Below are 14,274 nucleotides of genomic sequence, written 5' to 3' on the forward strand. Positions count from 1 at the left end.
AGAAAGAAATTATCTGGCCAACTAAAATATATACAGAAAAAAATTAGCCAGGCATGGTGGCACATGCCTGTAGTCCCAGCTACTCGGGAGGCTGAGGCGGTAGGATTGCTTAAGCCCAGGAGTTTGAGGTTGCTGTGAGCTAGGCTGACGCCATGGCACTCACTCTAGCCCGGGCAACAAAGCAAGACTCTGTCTCAAAAAAAAAAAAAAAAAAAAAGTAAATGGAGATATTTAAAAATAAATAATTGCCTTTCTCAACATTATTTAGTGTATGTGAGCACATTTTTAATTTTGAGATTTAAAATATTTTATTGTTTTTAATTAAAAATAATTACTTTTTGCTGAATATATCAGCAAAAACAATGTTATCAATAGATCAAGAAAACTAACCTCCTTCTAGTAATGGTCTAGAAACTGGTTTGGTCCAATTATCATTTATGATATTTACATTTGAATGAGAAAATATTGAAAAAAGAGATTAAATTATTTAACTCAGAACATGAAGGAGCATGAAATGCAAAGTGCATTTTAATTTTACTTATTTTGATTTAGTTGTCTGGGAAAGAGTTGGAAATTTCTGTGACTCAGTGATAATCTTTAAACTTTATTCACTAATCAGAATTTGAATCAAAATTAATAAAATAAATTCAATGGCGAAGTTCGTACAAACAACATAAGTGAATGTATGTATTTATTTACAATTTTTAAAAAAACCTTCCTGTAAATATTGAATTAATCTTGACAAAAATGTTCGGTACTTCAATTAGTCAAAGTCTTCATCTGTAATATCAAAGAATAAAGCATATTTATAAAGGGAATTTTTTCTACGAAGTAAAAGAAGATATTTTCATGAAAGGAAATACCAACATTTAAATATTAAGACCTTTTTCCAGAAGCATAGAATTAGAAAAAAATATTATATACAGGTAAAATTTTGCTATAAAATATACATTTGATAATTCAGAATTTAACCATCCTTACTTTGTATTATACACAAAAATTAAAGAATAAAGCTCTATTCATATACATGTTAAAAATGTTTAGATGCTAAAACTAATCCATAACAAAGACTTCTATCTATTTGAAGTTAAGTTTGTAATGTGCTTCCTAGCATTAGAACAATTATAAAGAGAGTGGAGATTTATTACAAACCCTTTGAAATAAAATTTGATCTAAGTCAATTCCCAAGTATGCAGGCTTAAACAAAAATCAACAGTAAAAATCCCATGGCTTATGAAAGTTGATATAGTGCCATGTCCGCATTCTCTGTTACTCAGTTTTAACTGAGCACCAGTTTAGAGCTAGAGCTGTCTATACAAAGTCAACAAGAATATTACTTTGTTTATCTGAAGAATATGGGAATTAATTTCTTGATTTGTAACTGTATTTCAAACTGGAGGCCTAAAAGGAATTATTTTACATGTGTGAATTTTTGACTTTGTCTTAAAATAGGTTTATGTCCTCTAATGGGAGTTCAATATGAACAATAACAACTTCTAGTTGTACGGTTTTTAAATTATACTTAGCATAATTTATGTTTTTTATTCTTTATATGCAATAATTTTTACCCACCACATTTGTTAAACATAAAATTCTTATGCCCTCTGTTAAGATGATTTAAATTTTCATAAAATATATATACTAAGACAAAAACAAATCAAAATGATAGTAATTGAATGAATTTTTCTTCATAAAAATATTATAAAAATTTAAAGAGTTTTATTCTTTTCCCATATATTATACTTAACTATAATAACCATAATAACATTCACTTTGAAAAACAAGAGGCAATATGAGAAGCAAAGTAACATTCACCCTGAAAAAAGAGACGATAAACAGTAAATAAAGTCAACTTTGAAACTGGTGTTTTGAGAAGATGCAGAGTAGAGATTAAAACTGTATTATAATAGGAAATTTTACTTAATAAAATAAGTTTTATGGGAGATTAGTTCTTTTCCAGATCTGCAACTTTGGTAGAAGTCATTAGCATTATTAAATACGTGACATTTATATAGTAAAACAATTATGGGCATTGCTTCCCTGAGATAGTTGCTTTAAGATGTGAAAAGATACCACAGTTCCTTTTTGCCACTATGATAATATAGCTACAGGGAAACAAAAATTGAGAAATTGGAGATTTGTGCTAAAAAAATTCAAGCCCAATATGCCTTGTGATCATAGTGATTTTGAAAATTATCTCAATTGTTTTCACAGAGTATGCATGTAGACAGGGCTGGTAATGTAGATCACATTGGCACAACTTTTATGACAGCTGTGTTTAGCCTGGTTTGGAGCACTATCAAAGAAGGGGTATTAGACTTTTGCAAAAGCCTCTCCAATCCCTAAACATGTATTTCCTTTCTTCCTCTGTACTATTGGAGTCATTCCAATGCCTGGAAGAAGAAAAAAAAGAGACACAGCAGTGGAGGATGTCCTATCTAGTACAGATACTAATTTCTGCATAAGAATACAGGAATTTATAAGGCTAGTCATGAAAGCTTCCATACTTTCCAAATCTTCTTTTCCAACTTTTAAAAATTTAAACCATTCTATTTTTCTCTTCGGAGGTAACAAAAGGTATGTTTATACACACATATAAAAATTATATTAGTCATGAACTATACCTTCCAATATGACCTATGTTATATACACTTCATGGTATCATCACTATTCTCTCCTCTCCCAGTCATTGGAATCATAAATTTCAAGTCATAAGTCAGACCCTAGATTGGAGGCAACTTCTTTCTTTAAGATGCTTTCTCTTCATAGAAAATATTTATGATGAACATTTTTAAAAAATGATTTCAGGCTGGGAGCAGTGGCTCATATCTGTAACCCTAACATTTTGGGAGGCTGAGGCAGGAGGATCTCTTGAGGCCATGAATTCGAGACTAGCCTGGGCAACATAGAGAGACTCCATCCCTACAAAATAATTTTAAAAGTTAGCCAGCTATGGTAGCGTGCTTGTAGTCCCAGCTACTTGGGATGCTAACAAGGGGAGGATAGCTTGAGCCCAGGAGTTGGAGGTTGCAGTGAGTGAGCTATGATCGCACCACTGAACCACTCCAATCTGGCTGACAGAGTGAGACCTTGTGTCTAAAATAAAATAAAAAATGAAATGAAATGAAATAAAATAAAAATTTCATACCGGAGAAGCTAAGTGTTTTAACCCTGAGATTAGGTAAGCGCACTACTTGGAATATGGTGATCATATTTTCTTAACTGAAAACTGGTACACATTATCTTTACAAAGAAATTTTTTGGTATTTGTGAATTTATACACATTCTGAAAGTATTACCGTGGCATAAATTAGGTCATATTTGATTATCTGTATCAATTAAACACTTGTTGAAAAGAATAAATGACTATCCAAAAATATCTGGGACATATTAATGTTAATGCTTTTACAGTATAGGGATTAAACCCATCTTTTTCAGACAGTCTTAAAGCAGAAAAATGAAAGAAAAAATGTTAAAAACCAGTATTTAGCAGTTATGTGGTTTTGGCAGAATTCAGAATATCTCTCATGTATGTGCACTTTCTCTCTCTCTCTCTCTCTCTGTTGCACACGCACACAAACATACACCCGTCTAGACCTAATTTATGTTTTTCACACTGCAGGAGCAAACCATTCCTAATGAAGCAAGACACTACACTGCGTTCCCTAATGATACTCCATACTTCATGACATGAAATATTCACAGACCTTTTCTAAATGTTTTACATATAAACATAATAAAACTAATTAAACCCATTTTTTGCTGTAATATTTTGCACATCCAAAGCAAGTGTGGAACATGGTAAAATAACCTACTATTGTTTATTCTCTCAATTCATAAAATAGTTGATAGTTACTTCCTTATTAATTTACTATGATTTACACAGATATGATTTTGTATCTAGACGTAATAGTTTGTTTCCAAATAAATATCCCATCTTTTAGTCACACATACCATTTTCCATTTTTTTTATTTTTAATATTATAGGTACAGAATAGTTGTATATATTTATAGAGAAACTTAGAAATTGAAACGCCAATCACAAAATATGTGTCTCAATGGCTGTTTCTTCCTTATTCTAAGTACACAGTAGATATTATAGGTAATTTTAATATTCCATAGTTGTGGATAATGTTATATTTTTACCTCTTGTCTTTAATTTTTATGTTTACTGCTTAAAGAACTTAGCCCATTATTTATAAATTTAATTAAAAAAGAATATTACTTTTGACATTTTTATAATTTTTAGAAAAGCCAGATTTCTGCTTTTTGGAAGAAGATGCTGGAATCTGTCGAGGTTATATTACCAGGTATTTTTATAACAATCAGTCAAAACAGTGTGAACGTTTCAAGTACGGTGGATGCCTAGGCAATCAAAACAACTTTGAATCTCTGGAAGAATGCAAGAACACTTGTGAGGATACATGTAAGTTCCTCATCTCATTTTAGTTTATTCATTAGCATCCTTTTAAAAATAAGGCATCTTAGAGGATGTCCAAGTTTACCCAAATTTTGTTTTAGGCATGCAAATGAAGAGATATTTGTGCTCATTAGATTTGAAAGGGATTTGTATGTTTTTAAAAAAAAGCATTAAGAATTAAGAAATTTAACTCTAGTGGAAACTATTTTCATAGCTCTCATATTATTTTTTATGTTACATAATTTAATTTTCCCTCCTTAGAATACTGCAGTATAATTTCAGCACAACTGTAGAATTAGTGAAATCACTTATAATTATAAAAAAACATTGAGGACAAATAGTAATTTGGAAGGTATCACCTAAAATCAATCACTTTTATCTGCCCATAGCATTTATTAAAGGAATGACTCAAACATTATTATAGTTTTTTGACCAAGATCTATAAAGTTATTCATAGAAATTACTTTATACTATATATATTTAAAGATTCACTATTTAGTAATTTAACATAGCAATGTGAATAAAATTGCTAGAAGTCAACTTTTCTTAACTCTTGTGCTTTGCTTCATCTATACAAGTATAAGATTGTGACAATGTTCTTGTATTTTAATTGGCTGTATTTTTTTCCAGTGAATGATTTCCAGGTGGATGATTATAAAACCCAGCTTGATGCTGGGAATAATAACTCCTCGACTCCCCAACCAACCAAGGTTCCCAGAATTTTTGGTAAGAATCTCTTTGTTTTTATTGCTTCCAGAAAAATATTATCATGGTAACAATAGAAGTGGATTGTGTATTAGCAGTTTACCTTTAAAAATCACATACCTGTTCTGTTATTTAATAATGGTGTATTGAAATACTGAGATTCAAAGTGTTTAAAATGTTCAATCCCATAAAGGTGACAAATCTTAAAGCTATTTTAAAGTATGCTTTGAAATAGACTTTTGATTATGTATCACATAAGAAATTTTCCTATGATATTTAACTCTGCCAAATTTATCCTATAAGATAGTACTGGGAATTATCAGTCTCAGTATATGATGGAAAATTATTGTACTGGCAGCAGTGTGTCAAAGGGAGTCTAAAGTGCTTTTAATGTCAGCGTGGCACTGGGCAGAGTCTCTGGTGTTAGTCACAGGGTGGGTTAGAAGTTGGTTGAATAACCATACTCAAATGGTATGTCACTTTGGGGGAGGGAATTTTCTTTTGAACTTCTGCAGGTCTCTTTTCTGGGTGCTACCCTGTTAATATATTTATCAGATTTAAACAAATATACAAAAAATAGTCCCACAAAAATGCACAGCTGAGAAAAAAGTGAAAATACTGGAAAATGTAACCAGAAACCACAAATATCTGGGCAGTTAGGAACAACCTAAACATATAAATGTCCTAGCCGAATTGTAAAAATCACATGTACTCATTAAGATATTGAAGATTTTGCTTAGAAGCAGTCTGTGTGAACATGTCAAATGTAAACTTGGCATGAGTTTAAGGAATTCTGTAGCTATTAAAATTGCAACCTTAGGATATAAAAAAAAAAAAAATTGTGTTTGGGCCAGGAGTTCTCCACCCTGGCCATGTATCAGAATCAGATGGGATTCAGAATCAGAATGTCTTAGAGTGGTTCCTCCTTATAAAACAAAAAACAAATATGGAAGCAAGCAATAAAAGCAAAAACAAAAACAAAAACAACAGCCCCCAAAACCCACCTTCTGCCTGGATGGATTTAAAGCACAGCAAATATTAATTGTGATTTATCTAGAATGAGGGCTGTGAATGTCCATCTTAGTCCCACACCGACCTAATCATCAGTGGGACTTGCTTCAGCACTGAATTCCACACCTTAGAAGGCACAGAGAGCATACGAAGCGTGCTTACAGAGGCAAGGAGATCTAAAAGGGAACATACTATGTGCTCTCAATACTTGAAACACTATCATGGAACAGGTTTATGTTTTGTACGTGCCTCCGTGAGTCCTGCCTGTTCCAGACTCTCCCCATAACCCACCCTCACCATCCTCATCCTGTTTTATTTCCTTAAACCCAGCCTAAGCATGAGGATTAATGTGTGAGTGCTAAAATAGATATTTCTTTCTGTAAAATGTTTATTTTTGATGTGAGAACTTCAAGAATGGATGCTGTTTCAGAGATTAGTAAATTCCCTAAATTGTTGGTATTCAAGCAATGTTCTAATAGCACTTAAGATGTCATAAAGGGGAGGCACTTACAGTGGGAGTTGGATAATGTGGTATATTTAAAATGCCTGCAGGTTCTTAGATTCTATAATTAGAGCAGTGAATTCAATGTCAGATTAATTTAAGCCTAATTTTTAAATACTGCCTTGTGATAATAAGTCTCTTTGTGGTTCGATGTTTTACCTGTAAAATTAAGGGATTTCACTGCATCATTTCCTTATGTCTCTCCAACTGTATGTCTTTCAATGGTATTTTGTTTTATCCAGTTAAATATCACATGTTCAAAACCACTTTAAACCTTATTGCTGTGAAAGGTTTAGAATGCAAAAATTATTAATAAGTTTAAAGATACATGTGATATAACATATTAACAAATAAATGTATGAAATCAGTTTTCAGTATGTTCCAATGTTTTTTTGATTGAATTATTTTACCAATTCATGTGGAGATCTTCAGTCATTTATCATTAAAATTAGTGGAATAGGTTAGGGAATAGTTTTGCCTTGAAGTTTTATAAAGTATAAAATGCATGATTTTTGGCAAGCATACTATCATATCAGAAAGAGGGCAATGAAAATAAGTGTAAGAATGCAATATTAATGAACATTAAACATTCCCTGATATATATCCTTTCTCTATTTTTATGTAGATGCACATTGAAAATTGTAATAAATAAATGAAAGGTTATGAGTAAATTAGTAACTGAAGAAGCAGTAAGAATTGACAACATGAATTTAAAAAATTAATAAGGATCTTTATTTAAATAATATACTTTTAAGGGATAATGTTTTCATAGCAACTGTACTTAAAATTAGGGCAAATGCCTCCTTTGTTTGTTTAGGAAACTATTTTATTTTTGATTGTATACATTTAACTCAAAATCTACATTCCTGTAGCCAATTTGACCCCTTTTCCTCTTTTTTTAGGAGCATAATGAATTATTTTTCTTTTGTTTTGCAAGCTTCCTAGTCTAAAACATAAAACTATATTGCAATAACTATGGGAAGTTTGATGGCAAGGGCGGCTTGACATATGAAGGTTGTCAATGAAGCTATGCCTCCATTTTTCCTAAGATCTACATGATCCCTGAACCAACTCGTCCAAGATGGAGAAGGTGGGACTGCAGCTGTCCCTCTTCTCTATTTAAAACCTAGGCAATACCTTCTCCATTCCCTTCAACGGGTTTGCTGAGACCTATAAAGACACCTTTTGAGTTCCCATGCTCCCATATAGTTGCATCTGTCACTGCTCAAATTTTATAAATACATTAGTATAGTTTAGGAAAATACAGTTTTTTGTTTATGGAAAACCTTGTTGTTCAAGGGTTTTATCAAATATGCAAGGCTCTCTGTGGGTATCACGTTATTTTGAAAAGATGTAAATCCTTTAAAGTTTCAATTCAGTGTACAGGAATAATAATCTGCCCCACAATGTAAATGGAATAGCATTCTTTTAAAATTATTTTCATTAAGTAATAGTCCTTAAGTATAGTATTTGAACAGTGTGCATAATCTTCAGAATTGAAAACCACCACAATTGGTTCCCCTCGATTTCCCCCTTTGGATTGGCAGTATGATACAGCAGATAAAAGACCCCTGAGCCCAAAGACATGGGTTAAAATCCCAGCTCTTCCACTTAATAGCTGTGTGACCCTAGGATATTTCTTTATCTCTCTGAGTCTTATCTTCCCACTGTAAAATGAGGATGGTAGTCCAATAGTAGTAACCTGATAGGGTTTGCTGTGAGGTTAACTCAGTCAAAATGCACAGCTTTCTTAGGACAGAACCTGATATCTAGCAGGTAATATGTACTATTACTCATTATTATTATTCATGTGATTCAGAATAATACTGTTAACTTCCCAGGCCTAGGTTTCTCATCTGTAAAACAAGTCTTTGTAAATTCCCATTTGTAGAAGAAATTTATCATTCAGACACTTATGAAATCTCTAATTATTCAGATAAATTCATCTATGAACATATAGTCACAAAATCACAACTAACCTAAAGAAGAATTCAGGCTAAAGCTAAATTAATGCATATATGGAAACTCAAACAATTCAAATGTGTTTATTAGAAACAAGTTGAGATTATTGGCATCGAGAAGTATCATGTGATTTCAAAGCCAAAAAAAAAAGTTTATTTGTATCATTTTTCTTTATCTTTTCAACATTTCCAGCTTTCCATCCTTTCAGAGTGCTGCCACTGTTTTTCTGATTATTCCAATTTGAACAGTTAATAATTTCTTTTGATTGCCTCTCTTCTTCTAGTCATTCATTAAATTTTATTGCTTTTTCCAATGAAATGTACATTTATGTCTCTTCCATTTTCAGCCTACTTGTGATATTCAGATTATCAGCTTAGGTTATCTAAACAATCACATGTCATCCAAACTGGGACACTAATGAAAATGAATGGGGATGCTAAAAAAATTAAATTATGTACCTATTTTAAATATCTATGCATTGATAAAAGTTGAAATAGTCATTTTGGTAGCTTTATAAAAATAGTTTTATATTTAAAAGTATTTCAATATTTTTAATCACATATATTTTGGGACATGATATTCTAAAATAATAGTCATAAACTAATACTGGTTTAGGCAAATTAGGTCATGTAGACATGAGTTAGGTAGATATAAATAGATATCACAGAGCTCAGTATAACTCAGATATACTATATGTATAAAATACACATAATATAATCAGATATCTGACATAAGTCAAGTATAATATACTTTATATAGAAAGAGAGGCAGAGATAGAGAGACCGAGACAGAATCAAGTATCTATGAATTATATATGACCTTTTCGACTTCACTGTCCTAATCCTATGCATCTATTATGTTATGGGTAGGCTGTGTTTAATCAAACAAATTTACATATCCATTATCTTTTACAAAAAAATTAAAATTAAAAAAAAGCAAAAAAAATACTTAATGAGTATATTCTTTCTCTGTGTTAATTTAGCCTCCTACACTTGGCTTAACTTTGCATTATCTGTTAGCCCTCTACGTATTCCAGATTTTCTTGCTGTCCATTGAATATAAAACATTTCATCCACCCACATTGCTCTCTTCATTATCACTTAACACAAATTATCCACTCTCATACCATATGATGTCTTCTGTGATTTTTCTCACCTAAAATTCAGTGGCCCACCTCACCTTCTTCTCTAACTGCCTTTTCATGACCATAATGAAACCTCTTCCTCTCTCTTTCTTTTGGCTTCTTATTTTTGATTCATTTAGTACTCGTATCATTTGATATTATGTTTGGTCTGCCTCCCTGTCCAGATTACAAGGTTTTTTTTTTTTGAAGAAAAAGATCATGTATATATATTTTATAGACTATCCCCACTCCCAGCATTTAGCCCAGTGTTAAGCACATAACAGATGACTCATAGTTTTTATTTATTAATTTTATGATTCACAGTTACAAAAGAAAGAACAAATGATGGTTGGAAGAATGCTGATCATATTTACCAAGTCTTTCTGAACGCCTTCTACATTCATGCATCCATGTTCTTTTTAGGATTGGATAATATTTTATGCACCTGTTAATATTTGTGCTTTTGGTATTTCCTTAATATTTATATGTATATGTATTGCCTTTGATAGCATACCACTAATAAAGTTTGAATATTTACATGCATAGTGAATAAAGTCTTCTCACTACATCTCATTAGTACATGTCTAACTACCAAAGAAAAACTAATGTTCTCAAGTGTTTTTAAAAAGTTTTGGTTATCATTGGCCTTCTGGAAGAGGTGTTATGCTCACAAAAGACTTAAGTGACAACCAACAACATCACTGATACAGTCAATTTCCAGATATGCAAGATAATGTTGTCACCTATTAGGCCTCTTTTTGAAGATATGATTACATGTAAGAGGAATATTTCAAGTGTGGAAACTTTCTGAAAAGAAAATATACCCCATCAACTACAGAGTTATACATTCAGCTGTATACTACAGTTAATCATGAGTACTGTGGACAATTCCAAAAAGCCTCATTTCATCCACAATCCACTTTGATAGTTCTAAAGAAGTATCCTGCCTTTCATAATGTAGTCTCAAACCAAGAAGCATAGAAACATCCCCTATAATCTAAATATGCCTGCATGGTAAATCTGGAGCCTCCTCTGCTGATTTTCTAACAAGCTGGCTTTCCAAAAATAGATAACAACTTCTGGAGAGTATCCATCAGGCCTTCCACTTCCTGGCAGGAGAGCTGGTGAGGAACAAAAATGTGATACTTCATCTCTGCCAAAATTGCTGCCATCCAAATGCAGTCACCCCAGATGACCACTGCCTACCTTTCTAATCCCTTTCTTCCTGGACCACTTCTAGTTTTAACAAAGATCAATTTTTGTTTTTGTTAAAAGAGTTCTCCATAGAAGTGTTTCTCAAGTTTGAATAATATACAGACACATTTTTAAAAGAGAAAAATCACAGACTTCCAATTTGTAAACCAAATTTTTTAAATAAGTAGTTTTGTATGGACAAGCAAAATAGTAGGAAGAAACTTCTTAAGCTTGTGTTCATTATACAACTATAAACCAAAACTTATTTACAAATTAATACAACCCAAAGTGTAATACTTTGGGTTGTATTAATTTGTAAATAAGTATAATACTTTGGGTTGTATTAATTTGTAAAGTATAATACTTTGGTTTGTATTGATTTGTAAATAAGTATAATACTTTGGGTTGTATTAATTTGTAAAGTATAATACTTTGGATTGTATTGATTTGTAAATAAGTTTTGGTTTATAGTTGTATAATGAACACAAGCTTAAGGAGTTTCTTCCTACTATTTTGCTTGTCCATACAAAACTACTTATTTAAAAAATTTGGTTTACAAATTGGAAGTCTGTGATTTTTCCCTTTTAAAAATGTGTCTGTATGTTATTCAAACTTGAGAAACACTTCTCTGGAGGACTCTTTTAACAAAAACATGCATATCTCTCACCACTCACATAAATTAATTCAAGATGGATAAAAGAATTAAATATAAGTTCTTATAAGAACTCTAGGAGAACTCTAGGAGAAAATGTTGGAAAAAGTCTTTTAGATACGGGCCTAGACAAAGAATTTATGAAGAAGACCCCAATGGCAATCACAGCAACAACAAAAATAAATAAATGGGACTTGGTTAAATTAAAAAGCTTCTGCACAGCCAAGGAACTAATCAACAGAGCAAATAGACAACGTACAGAATGGGAGCAAATATTCATAAGCTACACATTTGATAAAGGGCTAATAACCAGAATCTACAAAGAATTTAAGCAAATCAGTAAAAAAAAATCAAACAGCCCCATTAAAAAGTGGGCAAAAGACATAAACAGAAGCTTTTCAAAATAAGATAGACAAATGGCCAATAAACATATGAAAAATGCCCAACATCACTAACCATCAGGGGAATGCAAATTAAAACCACAATGAGATATCACCTTACCCCAGTCAGAATGGTTTTTAGTAAAAAGTCCAAAAGCAATAGATGTTGGCATGGATGCAGAGACAAAGGAGCACTTACACACTGTTGGTGGGATTGCAAATCAATACAACCTCTATGGAAAACAGTATGGAGATTCCTCAAAGAACTAAAAGCAGACCTACCATTTAATCCAGCAGTCCCACTACTGGGTATTTACCCAAAGGAAAAGAAGTCATTTTTATAAAAATACACCTGCACTCAAATGTTTATTGTACCACAATACACAATTGCAAAGATAAATAATCAACTCAAGGCTGGGTGCGGTGGCTCACGCTTGTAATCCTAGCACTCTGGGAGGCCAAGGAGGGAGGATTGTTTGAGCTCAGGAGTTCGAGACCAGCCTGAGCAAGAGCGAGACCCCGTCTCTACTAAAAATAGAAAGAAATTATATGGACAGCTAAGATATATATAGAAAAATTAGCCGAGCATGGTGGCGCATGCCTGTAGTCCCAGCTACTCTGGAGGCTGAGGCAGTAGGATCGCTTAAGCCCAGGAGTTTGAGGTTGCTATGAGCTAGGCTGATGCCACAGCACTCTAGCCCAGGCACCAGAGTGAGACTCTGTGTCAAAATAAATAAATAAATAAATAATAATCAACTCAAATGCCCATCAATTCATGAATGGATTAACAAAATGTGGTATATGTGTACCATGTATTAATACTAGTACTCAGCCATGAAGAAGTATGAATTAATGCCTTTTGCAACAATATGGATGGAGCTGGAGACCATTATCCTAAGTGAAGTATCTAAAGAATGAAAAAACAAACACCACATGTGCTTACTTTTAAATTGGAACTACCCAGTGAGCACATATGTGCATGGAGGGAAGTATAACTCAATGGAAATCAATTGAAGGAAGTGGGAGAAGGAGATGGGTGAAAATCTACTTAATGGGTACAATGAACACTATCTGAGTAATGGGCACACTTATAATCCTAACTCAAGCATTACAAAGGCTATCGTTATAACCAAGAACATTTTTATCCCCATAATACTTTAAAATAAATTTTTTAAAAACCCCTATTGTAATATAAATTTTGTATTGATTACTATAGAGCAGGTTAGTAATGAGGTAGGAATAGTTTAGAAAAGCCTTTGCTACTCTCTGTTGTATATAATTCTCTGACTGCCCTTTCTCTATTTGAATACCGGACACTCTTTGCAGAAATGAAGTTGAAAAGCATTGATATAAAATGTGTCAACTAGGAAAATAGCAGAGTGAGGTTTCTAGCTTTTGATCATATCTGATACCATTAAATGGATATCACTGACCAGTGCCAATATGATCACATACATAAAAGTCTGGAACTTTGCTGTGTCATTTCCAGAATCAGTCCAGGTTCAACATTCCAACCCAATAATTCTTTCCTTCAAGTGTTAGCTCTCTAAATACTGTATGGCTCAGCATTGCTGCCCTTCAGATTTGTTTCTAGCCTCCTCGTTTGGTGGCCTGTTTTGATTAGATATCTTTCTCTCTTCAAACTTAGTAAACCTCAACTTCATACAGGTAACTCTGGGTAAGACACATCTATCATGTTCTGAACCTGAGCTTCAGAGAAGAGGGAATTTGGATACCAGTTATGAAAGAGAAGTTGTGACATTTTCTTTTTATCTGACAAAATTATTAAAATATTTTTCTCAGTTGTTATTTTTTGAATTTTCCAGTTAGTTTTTAGAATGACTTATTATAATGGTTAAGAGCATTGGCTTTATGCATGGAAATATGTGGTTTTTAATTCCAGTTCTGCTATTTGTGGACTCACTCTGTGGCTTTGAAAAAAATCAAACCACTTCTCTCAGCCTCACGTTCCTCATTTGTTATGTGCAGAGAGTAATATCTCAAAACTTTTGTGAAGATTGTAATGAAATATAAAATTTTTAACCCAATGCTATGTACATAAGAGCTTAAAATATTAATTTCTGAGTTTTTTATGATGATGATAATCACCCAGTTTCATCTTAGCTTTATAGCAGAAAAAATAAAATAATCAGAAGTATTACTTATATAAATTTTATTATTGATTTTAGTATAACTAACACCTGCAGCTTTGATCTGAAATATCTTCATCTAATGTATTTCATACTATGATTATCTGAAATAATATATATGGCATTTATAAAATTCATAATTTAAAAATACACATACTTTTTTTTTGTCTTTGGA

At 32.3% G+C, this 14,274-nt stretch overlaps 1 protein-coding gene across 3 annotated transcripts in view; it reads left to right on the forward strand.

The window, feature by feature from the left end:
• TFPI (tissue factor pathway inhibitor) overlaps positions 1–14,274 on the forward strand; it is a 69,385-nt gene that overhangs the window by 46,004 nt on the left and 9,107 nt on the right. For 2 of the 3 annotated variants that reach the window (XM_069469834.1, XM_069469840.1), the window contains 2 exons: positions 4,250–4,426; positions 5,051–5,146. In XM_069469834.1, the coding sequence (XP_069325935.1) occupies positions 4,250–4,426; positions 5,051–5,146 (273 nt within the window). Of the gene's footprint in view, positions 1–4,249; positions 4,427–5,050; positions 5,147–10,047; positions 10,225–14,274 lie in introns of those variants that run through there. The other variant, XM_069469849.1, reaches the window with a different exon arrangement.

This window comes from Eulemur rufifrons, chromosome 1 (genome assembly GCF_041146395.1).
Source record: "Eulemur rufifrons isolate Redbay chromosome 1, OSU_ERuf_1, whole genome shotgun sequence".
In the NCBI taxonomy this organism is placed as follows: domain Eukaryota; kingdom Metazoa; phylum Chordata; class Mammalia; order Primates; family Lemuridae; genus Eulemur; species Eulemur rufifrons.